The sequence below is a fragment of the Notechis scutatus genome, chromosome Z, assembly GCF_049901735.1.
Source record: "Notechis scutatus isolate UNSWTSFEM ecotype Mainland chromosome Z, rNotScu1.2, whole genome shotgun sequence".
Classification (NCBI taxonomy): Eukaryota; Metazoa; Chordata; class Lepidosauria; order Squamata; family Elapidae; genus Notechis; species Notechis scutatus.
The window spans coordinates 101,852,624-101,880,373 of NC_142025.1; the positions used below are offsets into that span (position 1 = coordinate 101,852,624).

At 43.9% G+C, this 27,750-nt stretch overlaps 1 protein-coding gene across 1 annotated transcript in view; it reads right to left on the reverse strand.

Annotated features, from left to right (window-relative positions):
• Positions 1 to 624: 624 nt before the first annotated feature.
• DUSP3 (dual specificity phosphatase 3) overlaps positions 625 to 27,750 on the reverse strand; it is a 30,219-nt gene continuing 3,093 nt past the window's right edge. Inside the window, exons 2-3 of the mRNA XM_026669677.2 lie at positions 11,099 to 11,325; positions 625 to 1,210 (exon numbers count right to left, since the gene is read on the reverse strand). Of these exons, the coding sequence (XP_026525462.1) occupies positions 1,002 to 1,210; positions 11,099 to 11,325 (436 nt within the window). The 3' untranslated portion in view covers positions 625 to 1,001. The remainder of the gene's footprint in view (positions 1,211 to 11,098; positions 11,326 to 27,750) is intronic.

Consider the following 27,750-nt stretch of genomic DNA (forward strand, 5'->3'; position numbering starts at 1 on the left):
TTAGGACAAACCTTTCTAGTGGCTAAGAACTGTTGGAAGGTGAATTAACTTCTCTCAGAAGAAAGTGGGATTTCCTTTGCTGAAGGTATTAGGCAGCCTGGAAGGCCAACTATCCAAAAAGAGCTGCCCCTGCATGTATCTGCCACTGAATCTGCATGTATGCATGTGCACCTGCACATTTATGTGCAGACTAAATGACCTCAATCATTTGTTTCATTTTTAAATTTTACCATTCTTAAAATTGTGAAATAGATTGGAACTGAATGGCAAAATCCGGCTCAGCAAAACAGAGCTACCTACTTCTAAGACTCTCCAGGATTCAGCAGCTGAAGAAATTAACCTAGCACTGCCCTGGTACCTGAGGTCTATAGTTTTAGAATGTGGATTATTTATATAAACTTTCTGGGGAAATCAAAAGAACCCTCATGCTCCCTGCAAATAAATCATATGGACTAGAATCTGATCCCACACTTTTGACCCGGGTTGCCATCCACATAGAAGACAGCCCTTACCTCTAAACATGTGAAGAAAAAAACAACCCCATTAAATCTACAGGGGAGTGGGTGGGTGAGAGTGGAGGAAGGAATGGCTGGCTAAGCAAATGAGGACAATAGCAAAATCATATCCTGTGAAATGTAAGACAGTTTTAGTCATGATACAAAATGCTTTGAAACCAAGCCCTTCAACTTTCTTCGTCTTTCTCTCTCTCTCTCTCTCACACACACACACACACAAACACACACATAAACTATACTCAACAAAATATAAAATAAAGATATGTGAGCTGGTGCCTGGCTGGACAAGGTGGGGTTCCACAACGTGGGAGCCACAATCCTGCAGTAGTTTTCTGGTACTACTCGAAACCACCCCACCCAATCTTTGCGAAAGCAGCTTGAGCTTTCTCCTGCCTCGCTTGTGCAGCCTGGCAGCCACTGCCCTCAACCCAAAGCAATTAACAGTGTTTGGCAAGAAGTGCAGAGAGGCCACAGGCTAAGCAATGGCTATGCTTTCTTCAGCTTGCTCTCCATCACCAGCTTCTCATTGAGCTGGCACAGCTGCTTCAAGAAGCCATCGTTGGGGCCAATCTCTCGTTTCTGCCGGACGGCGCTGACAGCACTTTTGACATCCATGTTCTGCCGAAGCATGAGGTAAGCAATAACGAGGGTGGGTGAGCGGCTGTAGCCTTCGCGGCAGTGGACATACACTCTACCTAGTTGGAAAAAAAAAAAAAAGAACAGACTAAGTGGGAGCACAATGTTATGCCAAAGATAATGGGCGTTGTTTCTTACCTGACACGCCATTTCTCTGGAGCCGTGAGGATCATCCAGAGAGTGGGAGGTGCTTCAGTCTACGTCGTTGATGGCTGAGCTCAATCACTGAGGAACGCTCCGCCCTCCATCACGTGGGCTCTCTTGCGTTCCCCAGTTTGCGTGAAGACGAAGTTGAAGAGAAGGACGTTGCTCTGCTCTTCCTATGCTAAAGAGGTCATTGGTCGAAACAAGGCCCCACCAGACGGTAATTAAGGGTGGGGCTGGATGATCCTCACGGCTCCAGAGAAATGGCGTGTCAGGTAAGAACCAACGCCCATTCTCCTGAGAGCCGTTCAGATCATCCAGAGAGTGGGACATACCAAAGCTTGGCTGTCCTACGGGAGGGACCCCGTCTGGTCCTGCAATCTCCGAGGTTCCCTGAAGACTCGCTGGAGGACTCGCCTACCAAACGAAGCCTCCGCCGAGGCAAAGGTGTCAATCTTATAGTGTCTAATGAAAGGAGAGGGGATGCCCAAGTGGCTGCCCGACAAATATCAGAAATTGGAGCCTGGGTGGCCCAAGCCGCCGAGGTGGCTGCACTTCTGGTGGAGTGTGCTGTGATCCCCTGGGTACCGGCAGTGCCTGGGACAAATAAGCCTTGAAATGGCAGCCCTAATCCAGCGGCCGATGGTTGACGGGGACATTTTGTGGCCTAAGGATTTGGGCTGGAAGGAAAGGAAGAGAGATTCTGACCTCCGGAAGGGTTGGGTACGCTTAATGTAAATGCGTAGGGCCCGTCTTACGTCCAGTGAGTGCCAAAGCTTCTCCCTTTCCCGCGAGGGATTGGGACAGAGTTCGGGAGTATGAGTTCTTGAGCCCTGTGAAAGGTCGAGTTAACCTTGGGCAGGAAGGTAGGGTCCGGTCGGAGGACCACCCTATCGGCATGGAATATGCAAAGGTCCTTCCTTACCGACAAGGCTGCTAACTCCGATATGCGTCGGGTCAAGTAATAGCTACCAGGAATACCACTTTGAATGTGAGGAATTGGAGAGAGGCTTCCTGAGAGGCTCAAAGGGTTGCTTAGTCAGAGACACCAGGACCTTGTTAAGGTCCCAGGTAGGGTATCGGTGTATGGTTGGGGACACAGGTTGGTGGCCCCCTGAGGAATGCCCGAATACGGGGTGGTGGGAAAGGGAACCCAGGTTATCACAGTCAATGACTGTGGATAGCGCCTGCGACCTGACGCCTCAGGGTGTTGGGGAAAGCCCTTTCCTCAGGCCCTCTTGGAGGAACTCCAAGACCTGAGCTATGGAAGGTGACAGCGGGTTGATCTGGAGACCATGACACCACTTGCAGAATCCCTTCCAAGTGGCGTTGTATATGCGGGTTGTTGAAGGCCGCCTGGCGGCTAAAATGGTCTCAATAACTTGGTCAGAAAACCGTTCTTTCCTTAAGCGCTCCCGCTCAACCTCCAAACGGCTAACTGGAGCCACTGAGGGTCTGGGTGTTGAAGGGCCCCTGGGAGAGGGATATCCTGGTTGGGGGATTCTCCAGGGAGGGGCCACTGATAAGTTGCGGAGGTCCGCAAACCAGGGGCGCCTGGGCCAGAAGGGTGCTACTAGAATCAGCTCTGCCCTCTCGGAGATGAGCTTCTGGAGAACTCTGGGAACCAGGGCTAGAGGCGGGAAGGCATAGAGGAGCCCTGTGGGCCAGGGGCAACGGAGGGCGTCGTGATTCTCGGCCCCGTGGGAGGGGTACCTGGAGAAAAACCTGGGGAGTTGCGTGTTGAGTGGAGAGGCGAAGAGGTCTACTAACGGAGACCGAACATTCTGGACGCCTCCTGAATAGTGACGGGTGGATGCGCCATTCGGACTGGTCCACCGTGGTCCTGCTTAGCCAATCCACTTGGGTGTTTGAGTCCCCTGAGATGTGTTCGGCTCTGAGGGAGAGGAGATTGCGCTCTGCCCAACGGCAGAGGCGTTCGCCTCCCTCATCAAGCGGATGGACTGTGTGCCCCCTGACGGTTGACGTGAGCCTTGGCGGTGACGTTGTCCGTGAGTATGAGGACATGCCGCCCGCGTACTTGGGGGAGGAAACTGCGCAGGGCCAGGAAGATGGCGTGAGCTCCAGCCAGTTTATACTGCACCCCGTTCTACCTGAGACCATGTGCCCTGAGTTGAGCGCGAGGATGTGAGCGCCCCATCCGGACAGGCTGGCGTCTGTGGTGAGGGTGAGGCGGTGGGGCTCCTTGATGAAGTGACCCTTGTTGATGGTGGGGCTGGTCCACCAGAGGAGAGATGTAAGGACTCTTGGAGGTACCTTGACTGTGGCCCTTGAGTTGCTTCTGCCGGTCCGCTGGGCACGGGAGCAGGAACCATTGTAGGGGTCTAGCGTGTAAACGGGCCCATGGAACAATGGAGATACAAGAAACCATTTTACCCAGTAATTTGGACAATTCTAAAATTGTAACCTTCCTGGATCATCTGATATGCCTGACGGCTTCCTGGATACTAAGGAGTCTCTCGGGGAGAGGAACACCTTACCCTGCACTGAGTCAATGACAGCCCCCAAGTGGGAGATCCTTGTAGATGGGGATAGTTGGCTCTTTTGCCAATTAACTAGGAAACCATGGTCTTGGAGGACCGAGATAGTAACCCTGATGTCCCTCTCTGCTTGGGGTCTGGAGGGAGAGAGGATGAGGATGTCATCCAGGTAGCAATGGAGGCGGACCGGGAGATTCCTGAGATGAGCCGCCAGGGGGCCGCGAGGACCTTAGTGAAGGTCCTGGGGCAGAGGCCAGCCCAAAGGGAAGGGCGACATATTGGAAGTGGCGGTGGTTGTAGCAGAACCTGAGGAATTTGAAATGGGAGGGTCGGATTGGAATGTGGAGGTAGGCCTCGGAGAGGTCTATGGAGGATAGCCAGTCCCCTGGCGGATGCTGAGGAGGATGGACTGCAGGGTGTGCATCTTGAACCTGCGACAGACCAGATAACGATTAAGGCGTTTAAGGTCCAAGATGGCCCTCCATCCTCCGGAGGATTTGGGAACTACAAAAAGGTGGGAGTAGAACCCCTGCCCCGCTGGGAGGCGGGACGGGTTGAATGGCCTGTATTTGGAGAAGATGATGGATTGCTGAATCCATTAGGTTTGCGTTTGATGGGGTCCCTTGAGGGGGACGCCAGAAAGAAGTCAGGGGGCGCTTTTGAATTCAAGCGTGAGGCCGAGTCTGATGGTATCACGGACCCAGGTATCAGAGGTGGAAGAGTCCCCATCGGTCGGCAAAGTGCTTGAGGCGTCCGCCGATGGGAGGGGAGGGACGGGATCTATTTACGCCGGAAGGGCCTCCCTCCTGAACCCCTGAAAGGGCGCCTGTAGCCGCTGCCCCTCCTGTTCCTATCGGCCGGATCGGTTCGATCCTGGGGCTGGAACGGTCGGGAGGAGGGGGTTCTCGAGTACCTTGGTGGGAAGGGAGACTGGTAGAAAGGGCGGGAGGAGCCTCTCCGAAATGGCTGGGGGGCTCTAGACTCTGACCTCCGAAACAGAGGAGGGAGAAATTTTCTCTTGCTCCGGGTTTCAGATAGCAAGGGGTCCAGAGCCAAGCCAAATAGTTTCTCCCCTTTTATGGGGGCAGTAGCCAGCTTAACTTTGTTTTTAACGTCCGCCTGCCAGTGTTTAAGCCATAGCAGGCGGCGAGCAGTGACATGGGACGTTATTGCCCGGGCAGAGAACTTGACCGCATGGAAGGTGGCATCAGCGGAAAATTCCGCCGCGGCCGTCAGTTTTGCTATGTCCTGGTGAGCCCTTGTGTTGGAGGGGGGAACATGTTGCTTCAGTTGCCGAAGCCACCGGATCGAAGATCTGGTGAAGAAAGAAGCCGCAGTGGCTGATCTAATGGCCCAGGAGTCCGCTTGGTGAGCTCTACGTAAGGCGAGCTCGGACCTCTTGTCCTCGGGTTTCAGAGCCTCTGGGGTCACTGGGGGAGGACGCAGGAGGCCAACCCAACAATGGGCTCATCCACCTCGGGGGTGTTGAGTAAGTCACAGAAACTCGACTCGAGGTTAAAGAACCTCCTGTCCAGGCTGGATGGGGCGGGAGGGGCCCTAGTAGAATTCAGTTGATTTGAGACCAGGTCATGAAATAGGGGTGGAGCCGGGATTACCTCCGCCTCCACCACGGGTTGACTAAAGATGGCATCCTCCTGACCTTCTGCCGGGGAGGGGAGAGCTGAGGAGGTTTGCACCGACAGGCCAGAGATGTTCCTGGCTTTGAATAACAGGGATTTGAACATGTGGGGCTTGAACAGGCCCGCAACAGTGGGTTGGTCCGGGGTGAGACCTTCATCCTCGGACATGTCCCCCTCCATAGGATCTACCTCCGATAGGGGCTCCTCTTGTTGCATAGACCCCATTCCATTTCCTCTTCCCCCAAATTGGTCTAGATACTCTATATCCTCCTCCGGGTCCCTTTCTGGGAGAGGGCTGCCCCCTTGAGAAGGTACCTGACCACGAGTAGGGTCCGATCTGGGCGAGGACCTCACTGATGGTGGGTCGTGTTCGGGCGCCAGTGAGGGGGGAGTAGACCTGGACATCTGTTGAAGGCCCTCTGCTATCCCCTGGCGAATGGCCCGTTCCATCAATGCCTGTATGTGCGCAGGGATCTCGGATGAGGGGGCCTCCTCCTGGCGAAGACCAGCGGCCGTGGGCGTGAATGTAGCTTCAGGAGGCCGTCTGGTTGATGGGCCGGGAACCTGGTGTCCCTGGGATGGGCTGCGCCTGGAGACGGAAAAACAATCTGGAGGAGGGGGGGGGGTCTGGAGGTAGAAGGAGCAGAGGGTGCTGGAAGTACCGGTTGTGCCTCTCTGGACCGCCTGTCAAATTCCCTCTCGAGAGCCCTGTGACGTCGTAGGGCGTCTCTCTGAGAAGCCTTAGAAGTCTCTTTAGGTGTTTCCTTAGGAGTTTCCTTAGGAGTTTCCTTAGCCTGTTTGCGCAGGTGGTAGGATTTGGATTTGGCCTTCAAAGAAGGGCCTTTGGTGGGAATGTCATCTGCCATTGTACAAGAAAGGACAGTAATACAGTTAAAGGCGGTTGGCTTCGCCAAGGGTTCGACCTACAACAAAGGTCGGATGTCCTTTCAGCTGGCCCACACCCCCTTTTGGAATTTAGATGTATAAATTCTGTAATATGGATGTTGAAATAATTCTTAATACTTATCTGCACAAGCAGGATAACAATCCAATGAGACTTGGAATGCTAAGGTACAATATCAATAAGAAAAAATTACAGGAATAAACTCACCCAGGTCTATCTATATGTGAGTATAAATATAAATCTATATATGAGGAAATATCTAGACCTGCATACAGGCAGATATTCCAATGTCTATTAGTATTAGAACTATTGTTAATATTCTTGTTCTAATATTATTATGATTATTATTATTAATATATTATTATTATTATTAATATTATTATTATAATAATTATTATTATTGTAATTATTAATATTATTATTATTACTATATTAATGAAAGATTGCCAATTATCCGAATTAAACGCCTGAGGCTGGAAGGAGGCCTCTGGCAGCTGGAGCTCCCAGGCAACAACCGGGAGGGATAGGCTGCAATCACTTGCCCTGAGCCTGCTGCAGGAAGCCAACAATTACTAAATTGTAACAATTACCAAAGGCCCTACAGGCTGAGAGGCCTGTGCTAGGGCCGGTTACTTCGCAGCGCTATGAGGCCTCAATCAAGATGGCGCCCGCCACGTGGAGGCGCCCTAGAGGCGATCGCCCACGTTTCTAAAGTCCCGGGCTGCTCAGGGCAACGAAAGTTTTACTTCTCCGGCCTTAAAAGAGGCCGAGGAAGCCAAGCAGTAAGTTTTCGCCCCTTCTTAGGGCGAGCGGCGTTTGCGGTGGGGGGGAATACCAGCAGCGCTTATCAGCACGATCAGTAAAGCCGCTGCAAGCGCGGCGAGAGAAACGGCAGGCAAGAGATCAAATTGGGGGGGGGATTAGCGCCGAAGCGCGAAGTCGCCCGTTCTACAACCCCCCTGGGGGCGAAAGAAACGCGCTCCCCTTAAATCCCCAGTCCTGCGCCGGAAGGCTAAGGAAAATAACTTGTTTTTCTCTATAAATATATTCAAACCTGAGAACAAGGCTTGGATCGGCCAAGGAGTGAGAAATGCACAGCCTAACTTGACGACGGCTGAGCGCAAACTGGGGAACGCAAGAGAGCCACGTGATGGAGGGCGGAGCGTTCCTCAGTGATTGAGCTCAGCCATCAACGACGTAGACTGAAGCACCTCCCACTCTCTGGATGATCCGAACGGCTCTCAGGAGAACTGAGCTTCATAATAGGGATACGCATAAAATAAAAACTTTAGGGTAAAGATGCTTGGATATGGGTGTTAGTGGGAAGGAAGGCTGGGGGGTTGAGGGAGGAAGCAAATGCTTTTGGGGACTTTTAAGAGGAGGGGGAGTATCAGAGGAATTCAATCTTGCTTGTTATTACTCCACTTTAAAATGGTACCTCTACAGGGATACAAATACTTTCCCCTTTTTTCAACAACCTTCCCCAACCTAGGCACCCATTAGAAGGATAGACAGACTTTGCGTGTGTGCGTGTAATAGCCAATGTCGATATACATATTCTTAGTATAGTTCTTAACATTTATGTATTGTTTGTTTGATTGACTTAGGCTTTACTGGACAAGAACCGGAAAGCAAAACCCAGAACTGACACAGAAACCACCACCACTATCGCACTAACTTAAACTTGTTTTTCCTTATAAGAAAAATGTACTGATTACTAGTTGCCAACGTATTCATCCATCTGGCCGACAGCCTGCTATTTAAGGATGATGGGAATCATGAGCCAAACACGAAATGTGTCTTGATACTGTGAGAAAGGATAGTTTTTATTTGCCCAGATAGTCCACCTGGATTTTCTTTTCAATAAAATGAAATGTCAAAAAGGAGAAAGAAGGAATGGTGGGACGGTAGGTGTCAGGAAAAAAATAAAATATGAAATGTTCTCAGAGGTAGGAGAAATTAGTAATAAGTGTACAACACATGAACCAGAAATAAACATATTTTGGGATAGAAGAAAAAATGGCCGCCTCCTCTTTACCATTTCCAATAATGAAACCCCCTTGGAGTCTGTTTTCAACATAAAGCAATCTTGTTTGTCTTTCCAGATTACTGGACATTATTTGACCACCCAACATCTCAGAAAACCCATTTAATTGCCATCTTTTGTTTTTGCTTTAATTCTCAGATTAAAGCACAACAAATTCCCAAAGGAGCATGGAAAGGACTTCCATTTCATGCAAGGATGCATTTCTAGATACCAATTCCCCTCTTTCCATCTAAACTGATCAAGGATAGGCCCTTGCAATTTTCTGAGTCAGTTCCTTTTGGTACTTTTGCTTCCTGCAAAAAATTGTTCTCTCCTAACTCTGCCAAAAGAGAAAATGGAAAAATGCCATTTTGCTCCTTTCGGCTACCCCACAGCAAATATTAGAGGCATAAACCTGGCACAATCTGCCAATTCCTTTCATTTCTATAAGCTTTCGCTTTCTGTCTCTCCTAGTTCTTAAGTTCAAAACAAAATTCTACAAGACACTGAGTACCATCAAGTGGAGCTATCCTTCCAATACAAAACTGCCCAGAGGGGAAAAAGCTCACATTTCTCCTACCATTTTTTCTTCCAGTATCACCACCATTATGCTTTTAGCCCAGGTTTTCCCCAACTTTTCAGCCTAACATAAACCGTTTCATGTAGATAGATCACTTTAATGGCCAACTTAGAGATTTATTGATGTGAGTGTATGAGTAAGCCTATATGCAATGTACTGAGAGTGGTGAACAGTATGTGTGTATGTATATAATCATGCATGCTTTGGTCCCATACACCACTACCATACAGGCAAGTAGATTTACCAAAAGAAAATCAACACCCAATGTAGGGCTAATAATTGCCTCAGGTAGCTGGATCTTGCTCGTTCACCAAACAGATGATTCAATTTCTTGGCTAATCAGAGAGTAAGAGTCAGGTGGCACCAGGTGAGATGGTACTGCCCTATTATTCAAGTGTTATCTGTTGATGCAATTTTCAGAGATGTCCACACAATTACGACATCCACCAATAGCTTCTGCAGGACCACCAGTATTTTCTAGATTTAAATAAATGGTCAAAATTGTCATTCAATGTTGCCAGTGTTGAGGGTTTTCATGGTCTCTTTTGAAATCTTCAAGGAAGAGTTTAGGAGTAAAATTAGTAAAATTTGGGCCACTTAAAAAATATACATTTTTACATGCCCATACCTTAATGAGCCATCTACTGATGGAGAATGGAAATATTATTCCCCCATAGGATCCCACCAATCTCAGTGAAACTTTGGCTCAATTATACAAGTAGGAATACATCCAGCTCAAGACCAACATGTGCAAACCAGGCCCAAGACTACCATTCATCTTTCCCAACCCTGTTTTCCAGGCCCAAAATTCTACTATGGAGAAATTCACAGCAGTTACTTCAGATGGAGAAAAAGATATCAGAAGCTAAGGAGAAGTGCAAAGCCTGACATTTACAGCATTTTCTTCCCTTTTGTTGTCCCTATATAACAACACAAACCTGCAAGCAACTGCAAGTTATCAGCAAGCAGACAAATCATTCTTTCTCTGCAGCAATAACTGGATATAATTTATACATTTCTCATTTACATCTCCCACACCTCTCTTGTCTCTTAAACTCTTAACTTTTCAACAGCTTCTCCCACCCTCTTCCCTAGCTCCCAGAAGATTGCAAAAGATCAGTCAATCCAGGACAAGAAAACATTACACTGTGGTTGGCAAAGTTGTGCCACAGGGACCATTACACCCCAAACATTTCTTTTAGTTCACCCCGAGGCCTTACTTTTGGCAATGGCTGTTTTATTGCTGCCCATTCCACTTGGGGTGGCCAAGTGAACAGGCATGTTTCCAATAGGAGCCATTTTGTTCTTCAATACTGCTAAAATTCCAAATGTGTCCCTGAGTCAAAAAGGTTGTTGACTTCTACATTAAGAGATCTATCTTTCCATCCCTCCAGGCCACCTATAGCAAACATTTACTATTTTTTAAAAATGCCTTTGTAATGGGTGCCCAGAGAATTAACAAAGGAAACTGGGGTCAAATTGAAAAATATAGGATAGTTCTAAGAATTATATGGTATATGAAAGTGAAACTGATAGCATACTGATAGTCCTTGACATATAACCATTTGCTTAGTGACTGAAAAAAGTCACTACGGCACTGATGACCATTTTTCAATTTACAACCATTGCAGCAGCATCTTGGTCACATGATCAACATTCAGATGCCTGGCAATTGGCAAATATTTAGTTTGTGTTTCTGTGAAGCAAATCCCTTAGAGAAGCAAACTCAATGGGGAAGCTGGTTTAACTTAACAACTGTGGCCAGAAAGGTTGCAAAATGGGGTAAAATCCACTTAACAATTCCTTACCAATGGAAATTTTGGGCTCAATTGTGACCATAAGTTGAGGACTATCTGTATACACATAAACATATATAAAGACTTCAAGTCAATTATTAAATGATAGCTCCTGGTGCTGCCATGCAGTCTCTGAATGAGTTAAGAGATTAATTCTGACAATACTCTAAATCCTAAGAAATAATGAATGGGTACATTGCTCATGCAAAGTCTCAGTTTGTTATAAAATGATAACTTGATAATTCATGCAACAATTTAAACCAGGTGCGAACCAGACCAAGACTTAAGAAAGTGTATCTAAGCAAGATAAACGTTTTGGCCATGCAACACAGAAAGCCATTTGGACGTAGATGTCTTACCATCTTTCTGTGCTAATGCCTTATCAATGAAATCAGCAGCTTCTTCAAAATAACGGCTGAGGTTGAACTCCTGGGTGTCATTGGCCTTGATGCCATGGTAGATGATACCCGTTCCTTCATAAAATTCAGCATTTGTATTCACATGCATGAAAGACTTGCCTTCTGCAGCGTTGAGAATATGGGTAATACCCAGGCGTTGTAAGCGCATGATATTTTTGGCTATGAATCTGTAAGTAGATTATAAAGAGGAACATTCAGAGGAAAGAAATTATCCTGGATTGTCAAGGAAATTCAAGAGAAACTCCATTAACTCATTGCATTAATGGCTCTGAAATCTAGAAAATAACAGATGAAATTGGTAACAAAATATTACTGTCTAGAATATTCATATTCAGGATCTTCCATTCAATGCCTGCTGCATTCCAATTTTCTTAACAAGAGCCAATATTTCTAATCAGAAATCACTTACGTATGACAAGGATATTGTTTTAAGAAAAAATAGTTCTTCTCTTTTATGGCTTTTAGAAAATAGTTTTAAAATATTTTTACAAACATCACTGTTAGTCCAAGCCCAATATTCATTAACAAATATCTGCTTCTGTTTATTTCATGTGTAGCACAAAAAATAGCAATTAACATTGTTTAATTCAGAAGAGGAGGATCCACAGCCTTAAAAGTTTGAAAATCCTTGGTGTAGGCTTGAAATATGTTACACAGCTAGTAGTTGCTTCCAGAAGCTTAGCATTTCGCCCTCAAAACTTGTCACTAATTGTAATTTTAAGCATACAGAGAAAATAATTAAATACAAAGTAACAACTTTACTAGTCATTTAATGTTAATTCAATTAAAATGTATACTTAAAATAATCAAGTTTATCTTGAGCATGCTTTCATTTACAATGTGAAGCATGGTCCTGATTTTTATAATCCATGTATAAATTCAATGTTTATAGTTTTCCACTCATACATATGATTCTAGAGTTGCTATCTGAAGGTCAGATACAGAAGGACATTAGACACCTGTTTTATAGTTAAAGAAGGCAGAACATCGTTTCTACTATCACCATGTGCAATATTAAATGCATGAAAAAGCTCCTGACTCCTGCTACTGAATTAAATCTACAGTGATACAAAAGAGAAGACTGCAGTTGAAGAATTAGGATTGATCTACTAACTATTCCTTCTCTAGTTGGATCTGTAAGGTGAGGCTGTTCTCCCTTGCTCATTGATTATTTACTTCACAGGTGGCTATCATTTTACAACACTTCAGTTAGTGATGGTTTGAAGTGATTAGGGCATTGAAAAAAGTGACATGATCATTTTCCCACTTATGAAGGTTGTAGCATCCCCATGATCACAAGCCATCAAAATTCAGAAACTTGAGAACTGACTCATATTTATGACGATTGCAATGTCCTGGGGTCATGTGATTCCCTTTTGTGACCTTCTGACAAGCAAAGTCAATGGAGAAGCTGGATTCACTTAACAAACATGTTACTAACCACTGCAGTGATTCACTTTAACAACTGTGGCAAAAAGGTCGTAAACTGGGGCAAAACTCATTTAACAACTGTCTTGTTTAGCCACAAATTTTGGGCTCAGTTGTGGTTGTATGTCAAGGACTACCTGTATATGGGAGACCAGAATTACAACCTCTGACAGGTATGTTGACATTTGGTTCTTAAATTCCAGGAGGAACTTATTCGCACAGTTTCCTCTCCCTCACTTTTCAGAGACAACTTTTGACCAACTTTAATAGCGGTGAGGAAAGATTCCCCTTATATTTTTGAAATAAAAGATTATTCCTGTTACTGTTTAAAAGTAGGAGTGGGAGACAAGAAACAAAGAAAGTTGTAACAATGGCACAACATACTGAATGTCAAGCTTTCTTCCACGTGAAAACTGTTATAATTGGCAAGAACCACTTGCTATCTTACATAATATAAAATAAAACAGTGGATTAGTACAGGACATTTTTCTTTAGACAGTACTGGACCAAGTTAAAGTTTGCCCAATTAAGTTTACAACTCAAATTCTAATTCATGCCTTAAATCTCCAGATGTATAGACGAGCCATAATCTACAACTCAATGAATTCCATGAGGCATTTCCAAGAAGACTAATTCTCTGGGTTTAGAATTATCATGTTATCATGTTAAGTTGTTTAAAATAATATCCCTATTCTTCAATCTGGAAACTTCCAGAGACTCATAACTTTATGACAAAAATAAATACAGCAAAATATTTCCACTAGTATTTAAGAAACAATAACCTGCCTGTATGATTACCTGTCTTATCAAACCACTAGTCCCACTGAATTCACTGAGATTTGCCTGCAGATCAGTTTATCAAAACAGTTTACAGATAAATTTAGTCATACATCCCTGAACGGAAATCTCATTTAAAAGAATGAGTGAGTTCAAAATAAACATGCCCAAGATTGCACTGTATCCAGACATCAACATTGGCCTCAGCAGTAAATCCAGTGTCCAGACAGCACCTTTGGCAAAATTTCATGATAGACTTCTTTCTCCCGCTCTTCTGAATTAACCAAATTGTTCCTGGCTTTTGTAGGTAGCTGAAATACAGTGTTTACAGAACGACTTCTCTCCAGCATTAGAACCGCTGATTTTCCGCATGACTGCCTCAACATCTATGGACACATTCAAGGTAAATAACTTTTCACCTGATGCTGAAAATAAGAAAAGAAATCCGAGGTCTGATGACGAAGACATGGAGCCTACTGATTACCAAAGGAAGGTTTATCTCATATGTCCTCAAGCAGCAAGGAACTGGACATTCCTTTAAATACTTGTTCCAGTTATATAGGGCTTTAGTGGCAAATACAACATGGAGGTGGAATTGAACTGGCTTATACCTCCTCATCCCGTAGGCCCATGAAACATCAATCCAGAGTTAGAATGGAGATTTGATCATTCCAAAATCACATGAAGTCACAATTTACTTTCCATTAACTGTTTAAGAGGCCAAGCAGCCTACTATGAATGTTAAGGATGATTAGGAACTCATAACAAGGAGAATATAACAGATGCTTGCTGCCTTTCCTCAAGGGAAGATGAAGATTCTTGCCTGCTCTAAATATGGAGTTTTGCTTAGCAAGACTTGTCAACAGCAGGTGTTGATATGATGTGATTTCTGCCCAGTGCAGTGACTGGTGTCAGTGTGTTTAGGTCATGTTTTTTTTGTGGTTTTAATCTTTGCACACTACCTAGAGTCACCTATGTGAGATGGGTGGCCATATAAATCATATAAATTAAGTGAATTATTTGCTCTACCCCTCAAATCAATGCTATTCTCTGCAGAAGACTACAACAAAAATAAGGTTGAATCTCACAAATTAAAATAACAAATCTTTTCATTTGACTGATTAGAGAATGACCATTTTGCAGGGAGCAAGAGATTAGAACAATTATTGAAATGACCAGAACAGAATGTTTAGAAAATGAATATATTTGTAACAACATATACCAATTAACAAGACTGAAGCAAAGCATTCTAAAACAGGTTGGATAACAAGTCTAGTTAACTGCATGTGTGATAATGGCTGACTGAGGCTGATGGAAACTAGAGTGCAACACAATCTGGACAGCTACCTCTAAACTGAAAATAACTTCATAAAAATAACTCATATCCTTCACTACCGTATATCTGTTCTCTATCCCAAGCACAGCCAGCTAAAGTGTTGGTGCCAAAGCTTAGGCTCTGGTGTACATGTTATATATTTTTACTTTGTTATTCTTCAAAAAGCTCTGGGAAGCAGACATGATGATCCTCCCTTCTTTCACCACTGAATTTATTTTCAAATATTTTAAAATTTTGCTTATTGGCTTCCAGGAATCCACCAGATTCTACAATTTTATGCCACTATCATGAAAGAGCAGGATGCAGCAATCAAATAAGTCTAACAGTAATTGTATGAAAACTATCTAGGATCCTTTATTTAGGCTCCCTTTGAATTCTTGTGCACCTGTGAATGTAATAAAAAATATCCATAAACATCATAATTTGCTGGTGATATTCTCAGTCTTGGAGATAACCTCCACAGTTGCTGAAGTCCTCTTAATTGTTATCTGCACTGAAAACGTATTAAATTTAAAGGTCCATTTAAACCTTACAGCCACGTAGCTCTCAGAAACCACAGCAGAATAGAGAATCCTGAGGCCTTCTAAATGTTGCTGAATCCTCAATATCACAGCAAACCTTCCCCTATCACTGACCCTGTTGGCCAACCAGCAGGAAGTTGAAGTTCAGAAATATCTAGTTTCTATCTAATGTCTGTAAGAAACTGAAGAGCAAGTACATTTTGCTTTGGCCATTTCTCTTTATAGAAGGCTCCCCGACTATCTGGATTCAACTAAACACTTCCCACAGCCTGCAGCCCAGCACTTCAACCTGTTGTCATAGCAACAGTTCCCAAGATTTTCTCTTCTCACTATCTCAGCATCTGCACTATCTAGCAAGATTCTTTTCCCTAGGTAACAGTAAAAATAACTTGTTTCCTACTTCATCATACCACTGATAACATGGACACTATGGGTTGTTGGCTTTTTTTGGTGGTTGTTATTTTTCTTTTCTTATTTTTTTCCCATTTTAAATCATCAAATGGGCAAACATGTAGATATTCCAGGTTTTATTTATTTATTTATTTATTTTATTTATTTATTTATTTGATTTGTCAATTGTTTTCTTATAACCCCCAACCAGAATGATAGTTGACCAAATAACCATATTGGTTGGGAATTACAATATGGAAATTTAAGTTCAATTTCACCATTCATGGATGATGTACCCCTGATATAAGGCAAACATTAAAAGACTTAGATTCATAAAAATTATTGCAATAGCAATAGAACCTAGACTTATATACTGCTTTACAGCCCTCTCTAAGTGGTTTACAGTCAGCATGTTGCCCACAACAATCTGGATCCTCATTTTATCAACCTCAGAAGGATGGAAGACTGAGTCAACCTTGAACCTGGTGAGATTTGAACTGCCAAATTGCAGGCAGCTGGCAGGCAGAAAAAGTGGCCTCAGTACTGCACTCTAACCACTGCGCCATCTTGGCTCAGTGGCAATAGTGGTGAATGTCTGTAGTTTGGGTGTAGGAAGAGGGTACGGGTTATTTCTTTGAGTTTGTGGGTTGGTTTCTGAATGTTTTGTTACCAGAGTAGGTAACATATTCAGTGGAGTTTAGGGGATCCTAACCAGGGTAGATAATATCTTCAGCAGAGTTTAGGGAATCCCCTAAACTCTGCTGAACATGTTACCTAGCCTGGTAATGAAATGTTTGGAAACCAACCCACAAGCTCTGAGAACGAACCTTCACCCTCACAAAAATTATTCTTATTATTCTATTATATTCTTACTCTGTAGCAATGTTCACTGAAATTTACAAACAGAACAGATATGTAACAGCTGGTGACTTTAAAAAGCTAAGTGATTTATTCTTTTAACACAATCTTTCCCAACTTGCTGCCAGATCAATCAGTTGGACAATCCCTTCTGCAGGTCCTAGCCAACATATGTGAAAAATACTAAGACTGGCTGTGCTTCTGGTAGAGTGCGCCGTCAGACCTCAGGAAACCAGAAGGGCTGCAGCTTTGTAGGCCTGCTCAATGCAAGACCTGACCCACCTGCTAATAGTAGGAGAAGAGGCCTTGTGCCCCAAGTGAGAAGGGAAAAGAGGAAACAAACATGGCTTCTGACTTCCTGAAGGAGGAAGTGCACTTAATGTATATTCTAAGAGCCCTTCTTACATCTAGTGTGTGCCACTGCCGCTCTAAGTCATGGTGCGGGAGAGGACAGAAGTCAGGCAACATGATGTCCTGGGACCTGTGAAACCAGGTGTTAACCTTCGGAATAAATGAGGGGTCCAGAAGGAGAACAACCCTATCATTGTGAAAGGAACAAAGGTACTGTCTGATAGAAAGAGCAGCAAGCTTGGAAACCCTCCTGGCAGAAGTGATGGAAACAAGGAACACTACCTTCAGAGTCAGGAAACGGAGAGACCCTGTCCTAAGGGGTTCAAAGGGGGGCTTTGTAAGGGCATTAAGGACCATATGAAGGTTCCAGGAAGGATACCAGTGAACCACCGGAGGGTGGAGGTTGGAAGCCCCTTTCAAAAACCTCCTGACTGAAGGGTGATGGGATAAGGAAGGAAACGAACCCCATGAAAAGACCGAGGAGAGGGCCGTAACCTGCCTGCCTAAGGTATTGGGGGGCAAACCTTTCTCCAGCCCATGCTGAAGGAAGCTAAGAACTTCTGCTAACTGGGCTGAAGCAGGAGAAAGACCCTTCCTGAGGCACCATCGGGAAAAAGCCTTCCAGGTGGCATCATATATGCGCCATAGATGGTTTGCGAGACGCCAGAATAGTGAGGATGACCCATTCTGGAAGATCAGCCTCCTCTAGCCACTGCCGCTCAAGTGCCACATGGTCAGCTTGAACCACTAGGGCTCTGGGTGGAGCAGGGCCCCCTGGTGAAGGGAGATTCGATGGGCTGAGATCCTCCAAGGAGAAGCCACAGATAGGTTGACCAGGCCCACAAACCAGGACCTCCTTGGCCAATAGGGTGCCAGGAGGAGGAGCTCCGCTCGTCCCTCCAACATCTTCCAAATTACTGCCGGAATGATGGGAAGCGGGGGAAAGGCATAGAGGAGACCCTTGAGCCATCTGCACCGAAGAGCATTGGTCCCCTCCACTCCCTGGCAAGGAAACCTGGTGAAGAATCTGGTGACTTGGGCATTTTGAGGAGTGGAGAAGAGATCCACCTCCGGTGTTCCGAATCTGAGGGAAAGGTCCCTGAATAGAGACAGAGGAATGGACCATTCTGCCTGGTTGACTAGGCTCCTGCTGAGCCAGTCAGCCTGGGAGTTGTCGACCCCAGAGATGTGGTCCGCCGAGATCGACAACAGGTGTTTCTCTGCCCATAACCCCAACCGTAGAGCCTCTCTCGTGAGGCTTTGGACCTCGTCCCCAACTTGCTGGTTGACATGAGCCTTTGCGGTCATGTTGTCCGTAAGGACTAGAACATGAGAGCCGGCCACTGATTGCCTGAAATGCTTGAGAGCCAGAAAAATGGCTCTGAGCTCTAGCCAATTTATGAGAAGGGTCTGCTCTGACCTGGACCAAACGCCCTGAGCTATCTGGCCCTGCATATGGGAACCCCAACCCAGGAGGCTGGCATCGGTGGTTATCACTAGTCTGTCTGGGTCCCTGAACAGGAGTCCCCTCCAGATTGATGGGGAACGCCACCAAGTGAGAGATCTCTGGATTTGTGGCGGGAGCGGGACCTTGATGGATGAGTGGCTGGTTCCTGCTCATTGGTAGGTAAGCAGGAACCATTGGAGCTGAGCCCACAGGACGATGCCAATACAGGAGACCATTTTCCCCAGAAGTTTGGACAGCAGCGACAGGGGGATAGTTTGATGTTGCTGGATCTAGCTGATGATCTCTGCAAGGCTCTTTCCACGAGCTGGGGACAGGAAAACCTGGCACGACGTGGTATCGATGACTGCTCCCAAGTGTTGCAATTTGGCTGTGGGGGAGAGAGCTGGCTCTTTTGAGTATTGATGGAAAATCCATGGCTCTGGAGATATGACAGGGTAATTTGCAGATCCTGATGAGCCGCATGGATGGAAGAGGACAGAATCAAAATGTTGTCCAAGTAGCATTGGATTCTCACTGGAACAGAATGCAGAGATGCCATCAATGCTGCCAGAACCTTTGTGAAGACCCTTGGAGCCAATGAGAGGCCGAAGGGAAGTGCTCGATACTGGTAATGGGTACTCTACAGAAATGGAGAAACTGGCGATGATGAGGCGAAATTGGGATGTGGAGGTAAGCCTCTGTGAGATCAATGGAAGAGAGGAGGTCGCCCTCCCGAACGCTCTCTAAAATAGAATGCAGAGTCTGCATTTTAAATCACCTGTATTTTACAAATTGGTTGAGAAATTTTAGATCAAGGATGGCTCGCCACCGCCCCGAGGCTTTGGGAACGATGAAAAGGCAAGAGTAAAGCCCACGTCCCTGTTGAGAGGGGGGAACAGGTTGAATAGCCCTGATTTCAAGAAGGTGCTGAATGGCCTGATTCATGAGGGCTTGCCTTGAAATGTCCCGAGACAGGACAGATCAAAAAATTTTCTGAGGGTGGCATTAGGAAGTCCAATTGTAACCCTGACCTAATAGTGCTGAGCACCCAGGCATCCGTCGTTGACTCCTCCCATTTGGAGGCAAAGAAGGCTAGGCGACCTCCGATGGGTGGGGAGAATGAGGGATTACTTAGAGCGACGGAAGGAACGACCCCCTCCCCCCCGAGAGGGCCGTTTACCAGTAGAAGGTTGTTGCCTGCCAGATGCTTCCGCACGTTGGTCTTGGCGTTCGGAGTACGGCCTCTGAGAGTGGGGGAAGCGAGATGAGGTCTCCGCTCAAAAGACAGAAAGGCGATAAGAAGCAGGGCGATAGTCGGCTTTCTTCCCAGAGGAAGAGAGAATTTTACGTTTACCTCTGGTTTTGATAAGGTTCCAGAGCATCGCCAAAACGCTTATCGCCTGCGAATGGAACTGAAGCCAGCTTCCATTTTCGGCATGACTCCGCCTGCCAATTTCGGAGCCATAAAAGTCTTCTTGCTGCTACTGATGATGCCATGGCCTTGGATGCAAATTTAGCGGAATTGAAAGTGGCATCTGCAGTGAATTCCGCCACTGCGATAATCTGATTAAGGTCTTGGTGAGACCAAAGGTCAGAAGCAGGCAATCTATTCTGGAGTTGGCGCAGCCACCGTATGGATGCCCTTGTGAAAAAAGATGCTGCCATTGAAGCCCGAACAGCCCATGCAGCGGCCTGGTGATTGCGCTTGAGGATCTGTTCGGAACGTTTATCATCCGGTTTCAAGGTATCTTCTGGCTCTGTGGGAGTGCCAGAAGATGAGAATGAGGCCAGAACCGGAATGTCAACAGAAGGCACTGCCAGGGCATTGTCCAGAGCTGCGCTGACATTGTAGAAACACTTATCCAGAGAAGATGGGCGAGGACCTGCTGAAGGGGAAGCACACTGTTCCTTGACCATATCTAGGAACAAAATGAGAAGGCAAAACCTCTGCATGCACTACAGGCTTGGAGAAGAGCGAGTCCCCTTGGCTAGAGGGATCCACTTCAGGAGCCACTTCCTCTGGCGGCAGCTTGGCAGTGACCAAAGCCTTGCTGAGTAATGACCTGAAGAGAGTAGGTTTGAAGACCAATGCAGAGGATGTCTGCTCTGGGCGAGAATCCTCTTCCTCTGAAAGATTTTGGTCATAAATCTCGCCCTCTTCACACTCTGAACGAGAGTAGTAACTGTGTTCAGATGGTGAAACCCTTCCTTCCTCATCAACCTCCTCTCATTCTAGTAGAGAAGAATGGACCCTGAGGTCCTGGGGCCTGTGTAAATCAGGGTGATGAGGCAAAGAACTTATAGATTGAGAAGGGAGAAGGGCCTGAACCTTTTCCAGATGTCGAAGAATTTGCTTGAAGCCTTCAGCCAATGTATGTGGCCGGGCATGATGCACAGGGGATGCTACATTGGGCAGACTAATAGAAGAATTAGTACTCGCCTGGATGAACACAAAAATGCAGTAAAAAAACTGGAACACACTTCCTCACTAGTCCAACACATGAAAGCCACAGGTAATAGCATCAACTTCAATGGCACCAAAACCCTAGCCACTATAGAAAACCCCAGCCACAGAATTATCAGAGAAGCCATAGAGATTGAAAAAAGACCTGAAAGCATGAATAGAAGAGATGATTCCACCAGACTGTCAATTATTTGGAAGCCTGCACTCACAAACAAAAAAATCTCCACACCACAAGCCAGGCAAACACCTGGGCACAAACAGATCCCCCCTGATACCTCCAGCTCAAACACACCCCAACCAGGCACCCAGATGAAACCTAGCTTTCTAACGAATGATAGCTGTCCATTCACTCGGAGCCAAGCTGCACTAAAAGCCTCCAATACAGGAACACAATGTTGCCAGCCAATCAAGACAAAAAAAGCCACAAAACAGACAGAAGATATTAGAAACACCAATCAAGCATAACACAGCAAACTCCAAGACCAGTAAACACAGACCAAGACTCCCAACCAATCAGGATGAAGAAAAAACCATTCTGGCACAGCAGTAGGCTAGCCCCAAATTTAAAACAGAAACGGCTGTGAAAGTCTGACTCACAGACGAACACAATACAAAAGCCTGATGATGGCAGATGAGATTCTGCCGAAACGTTGCTACAACTTTAAAAGAACAACTGCAATGATGTGGGAAAATACCCGAACAAAGCTGAATACCATACATGTAAGTACCTGCGAAAACTTAAGAATATATATAACTTAAAAATATATATTGGCTTCTAACATCCATGTTATTACTAGTAGCAATAAAGAATTAGCATTTTCAGTCAAATCCAGTGGGAATTTTATTATAAAACAGCAATATTTTTAGTATTACAGTATGCAACAGGCATAACAGTTGTTCAAGCTGCAATAAAAAGATATTATACCAATATCTGCCTAATTAATGTTACATTCTTATATATCCATTCTATATGGAAGGATGATTTACTAAAGAGAAACCCCTCTGCTGCCTTATATTTAGAGTGATACTGGTTAAAAACTGTGCTTTGCCAAATACTCTCATTTTCACTGGAAAAAATGGATGCTTCAAAAATATAGGAAGAAGTGGGACATTAGATGTGGGTTTTTTCCATTTTAAAGGATTGTTATATATGATAGGAAAGTATAAATTATGTGGGGAATGAGGAGGGCCAGGAGATCATGATCTCTAAGATTAAATTTGGTTCAGTTTTAATTTTAGCAACTCCTCAGGTTATTTACCTCTTTTTTGCAGGAACCAGAGTTTTCCTGCACTTTCTATGCTTCAAACTCAATGAAGTTTCACTTTTAATGTTAAGTGCATTAAAATTCCTAACTGACCTATTTATCTAACAACTCTATCTATATTAAGGAATTTATACTAACTAAACAATATCTTTTTAAGACACCACCTTTGGTAACATATTAAAATATGTTTTCTTTTGTCAGTCAAAGAGACTAAGTGAATGGATGCTAAAACTGCTAAGATTTACCAGCCCTAGGGAAAAGGTAAATTTCAAATGAATTCAGAGTAATTTCATAGACACCACAGAATCAAAACTTCCTCTTGTTTTCTTGCCGAATGCTGTGTCCAGCTCACAATCCTGACATCTCCTGGGGGCCCCCATCCCAAGTACAAATCTGCTTCAATCCTACTCAGCTTTTCATAACCAGCCAGAGTTAATTAGGTGCTTCCACCTGCTGAGGCAAGCCAGAGAAAAGAGGACTTGCAAAAGACTATTGTATGGGCAGTGGTTTGTTCAATTTCCTTAAGAGAACTGGATGGGCAAATTGCTAGTTACAAATGCATGCAATGTATCAAATACACATTATCATGGCTGCCTCAAAAGAACTGATCAAAAGCAAAGCACATGTGTTATATTAAAACACAATTTGGGGCAACATCTTAATTTGTGCTAATTATTGATTGGGAAGTTCCCTGGACCGACTAACAAACAGGCTACACAAATCTTTGCACTGAAAACAACAGAAATGCAAAGTAGGGTGAATAGGACAACAGGCAAGTGGCTTTTAAAAAATGCAAGACCTTTATATCTGGAGAATCAAACTATGATCCAGACAGTGAGACTTAATTTGTACAAACCATGTCTCGGTGTGTTGCTGAACTGACGCATGATCCTATTGCAAGGACTAAAGTAGTTGCAAAGGAAGAGCCCTCCAGTATTAATATCTATCAGGCACTGCATCAGATTGAGTTTTCAAAATTTGTTGGGTTAAAAGCCACTAATTTCAAAGTCTAGACATTCTTAGCCTGAAAGGGCATGCTGCCTAAAAATAGAGGCAGATCATAGCTACATTTGCAGGACTTGTCATGAATAGCAGTGGCTATATCAGTATGCTGAATCAGGGATTTCATAATTTAACTTTCTACAATCCAAAATATTGTAAATCAGCATAGATTGTCAGACCAAGATATTTTGATACAGCATTCTCATAAATCTCAATCTGCATAGCTAGTAATTAAATACAGGAATTATTAGTTAAAACATCTGGAAAACATTAGGGCTGTTCATATCTAAATTATTAAGCACTAAAACCTAATGAATTACGGCTAGTCCTCAACTTACAACTGATCACCTAGCAAACAAAGTTATGGTTACCTCCAAAAGCTACTTATGACCCTGTTTCAAAGTTACAGGCACTGCAGCAGTTAGGGAAGCAAAATTGCCGCACAACTGCCTTCCAGAAATGGCTGCCTTTTTGGAACAGCCAGTTTCTTGCAATTTAAAAAAAAAAAAAAAAAGGCAGCTGCTTCCAGGATACAGCCACATGGCCCAGGGATGCTGTAGGATGGAATAGCATGCCTGCCTAGCCCAGTCAGGAGCTGTGGAGATCTTTGAAAAGTGCGTGGGTGACAGGAAGTGGATAGGAAAGTGTGGGGCCCAACAGGGTGGGAGACAGAACCAAGGCCTGTTGAGATCCAATGGGGGGAAGGCCTATGAGGGCCTGGAAAAGGAAGCAGACCCAAGGCCTTCTGGGGCCCTTGAGGGATGGGAAGGTGAGGGGATCTTAGGGAATGGAGAAGGCCTTGGGAAACCCGAAAGAGGTGGGTCTGGTCCTGTGCAACTCATACTTCTAAGGTACACAATGCTTTGCTTAATGACCTACGAGGTCACTTAACTATCACATCAGTTAGAACAGGGTAGTTGTTATGCGAGGTGATCACATAGTTGCTTCAAGTAACAATCATCATAATTTGTGATAATATTGGGCAGGTTCCATTATGGTTATGACAAGAATTACCTGTATAGACTTGACTTTATTGTACAACTAAGCCTTAATTTACTGTCTAAAATATTTATTTTTCAACCATGTCATGAGTAATGTAGGCTTTTTTTTCTCATTGGTTTTGATCCCCATGCCTTGAACAACAGCCTGACATACAGAAATGTAGTAACCATATGTTTTCCTACCACTTATTTACATGCCAAAGAAATATATTTGTGTCAGGTTGCTATTCAAGGCACATAGTGGGGCCAGTTTTAAAAAGCAACGTCAACTTTGTATTTTAATTATATACAGGCTATCTTTAACCTTAAACAGATTAATGCTGCAATCTTGACTACCATAGCAAGTGCTATTTGAACTTACTTTTGAGGAATCATATAGAGATTTGCCTTGCAAACACCACCATAAATTCTTGAGATAAAAGACCATGCTTATCTTGACAGTTCAAAAATCCACCCATATTTTTAAATAGTCTGCCTCACTTTTGAAGCAATATAGTCTATGAATAAAAAAAGTATTATATTAAATGCTATATTTAAGTAACTTAACTTTTCTTGACAACTGTAGAACTTACAGGTAGTCCTCAACTTACAACTTACAATTGAGCCTAAAATTTATGTTGCTAAGTGAAACATTTATTAAGTGAATTTTGCCCCATTTTAACCTTCCAAGCCACGGTTGTTAAGTGAATCACTGTAGTTGTTAACAGTATCCCGGTTGTTAAGTAAAACTGGCTTTCTCCATTGACTTTGCTTGTCAGAGGATTGCATAATCCTGGGACACAGCAAAGGTTATAAGTATGAACCAGTTGCCAAAAATCTGAATTTTTGTCACATGACCACAGGGATGCTGCAAAGGCTATTAACTATGAAAATTGGTCATAAGTCATTTTTTTCACTGCCGTTGTAACTTTGAACAGTCACTAAATGAACTGTTGTAAGTAGAGGACTCCCTGTACTTTAGAACACTTTGATTAAATCTGTGGTACCAGCCCCCTACCAATTTTAATGGTTATGCATCATTTTTCACAACCTGGTATTGTCTCAATAAGTTGGAATAGCAATTCCTAGAATATGTAACATTTGGCCATTTTGGTCAGGGAGTTGCTGTCATAACAGATCTGGACCAGTAAGCTCTGTGGCTTCAAAAACAAGACTGATTGGTGACAAGGAAAAGCTGAACATTATAGGTAGAGAGGAATGGAATTAAATATAACTCAACAGGGTAAAATAGATGGCTGACACAGAGACTCCATAAAAATTTGTCCTTACTGGCAGCCATGCACAGTGAAAATGGAGAACAATTTGGTATTGACTATAACCTGTGACTTGCTGGATAATGTTTCAGTGAGATTTCCTTACCTAAAAAAACAAAATGACCACAAGGTAGGCAAAAAAGCAGGTGGGAGCAAGAGTAACTTCTAACTTCCTATCAGCTTCCCCACTGATGTTATTTGTAGGCAGCCTCCTCCCTTCACCACCCACTTTAAGGCAGTGATCCCCAACCTTTCTTATGCCGCGGCCCGGTATCCCCAACCTTTTTATGGCGCGGCCCGGTACCGGCATTAGCTGGGCGCCGCCATCTTTTTGATGAAAAAGTGCTTCCGGTGAGCTTTCTACCGGAAAAGCTTACCGGAACACTTTTTCATCAAAAATGGCGGCGGCCTAAACTCAGCGGCCCGGTAGGACTTGTTCCACGGACCGGTACCGGTCCAGCGGACCGGTGGTTGGGGACCCCTGCTTTAAGGGATTTCAGATTTCAGCCTTTGCTCCAAACAGCCTATTTCTATCTGCCCATTGGACCTTACTGCAAGCCAATCACTGACGTGGAGCAACTTCCAACTTTCTGCCAGCTTTCCAATTGGCTTTGCTCAGAAATCCTTCTACTTTGGTTGACCAGCAGAACTGCTTGTCACTTTGCTGGGAGGAGGGGACAAAGGGAACCATGGACTAGGAGGAAAACTCCACTCCTCCTGATCCCAGCCTGTCCCCAAAGTCCCCTTCCATCCAAAGGTCTCATCTATCAAGGGTCCCTACCTTGCTAGCAGGCAGCCAAATTGCTACCTTGTCCTTCCCTTCCCACTCACTGCCACTGAGGGATTTAAAATTTCAGTCTTGATTCTTTTCTACCAGCCAATTGCATATCGGGTGCAGAGAGAAAGCCACATAACATATGGATTTTTGGGAAATGTAATCAGAAGGAGCTGTAATGCAGAAGTAGCCACAACTTCCCCAAATTTCATCTCCCAGGAGTCATAGGTCTCAGCATTCTTTGTTATCCCATTGGAGTTAACTTGGTTCAATAATTGTTCCCCTATACTTTCTAATTTCCCTCAACTGAAAGTTGGAAAAAAAGGGAGAGAGGAGTTTAATAATACATACATGGAAGATAGCTATGAAGACTTCTTAAAAGCCAGACAAATTACCAACACATTAACAAAATCACAATAGGCCAGCCATCTTGCTCAACAGTGGTTTTTCACAGAGAAACCAGAGTTTCTATAAAAATTCCCAAGTTTAATTCCTGGCTTTTCACTTAGGAAGATGAGGTAAAAAAAATAATGGAAAGATCATAATCAAGATTCTGCATAATTTAATCAAGGAAAGATAAAGGCCTAAAAGTTTGCACAAGTTAGCTTTTGAACAAGGAACTAATCCATTTTAACTAAAGCTGTATCAAGAATGTCATAACAGGTGGCAACACTTAGGCATTCTTGACTGAACCTGGTTAATACTTTATTTTTATTTATTTATTTTATTTATTTATTTTTGTCAATTGTTTACAAGATAATAGGTATAAGTAAAAACATAGTTATGAATACATGGATACATATAAGAATAAAAAAATAAAAGAAACAATAGGACAGGGACGGTAGGCAAGTTGCTTATGCACACCCCCTATAAATAAGAGACCATCAGAACTTATAGATAAAATGGGACGTTAAAAAAGCATTTTGCAAAAAAGGCAAACTTTTTCCACACTGTTGCCAAGGTAACTTCACAGATATTATACATATAATTACCAAGAGTCAAAATTAGTATCAAGGGAATTTTTACTGTTTTTCTCAACACCTATAACTAGGCCTGGTCAACAGGAGCATCAGCATGAGGTGGAAGTGATAGAATAAACTGTAACACTTTTTCTGGAAAGTGACATAGCATATTTTTTTTAAACATGCAGCCAATTATTTTATGGACTTCTGGAACAATTTTTTGCCACAGAAAAACAGCTAATCTGTTTTCATCTTGTCACTGTGGATGACTTCATGGAGAGCCATGCACATACTAGAACTTATAGGACAAACAAGCAAATGTTTTGCTTGTAACAGACTCCGGATCAAGCTCCATCATTTAAAGCAATGGGCGTCCAACTTTTTGGCTTGCCTGAAGAATAAACAGAATTGTCTTGGGCTATATATAAAATATGCATAATAGTTAATACATAGAGCCAACTTCCTTTATTTTTATATTATCTTGTGAGACTGCATTACTAGCTTCCAGGGGCACAGGTGTTCCATGGACCAGAGGTTGGACACACCTGAATTAGAGAATGAAAGCTACTGCCAGCCCAAGAAAAGCAGATCTTTTTAGATAGCTTCTTAGATAGAACAATGGCAAGTCTTTGCAAACTTTTTAATGGTGGTATTAGTTTTAGTTCAACTTAATTTTCTAAACAATGTCATATTGTTTATTAATACTTACATATTATTTTATTAATACTTTTAACATACTTTTATTAACACTACTTACTTTTA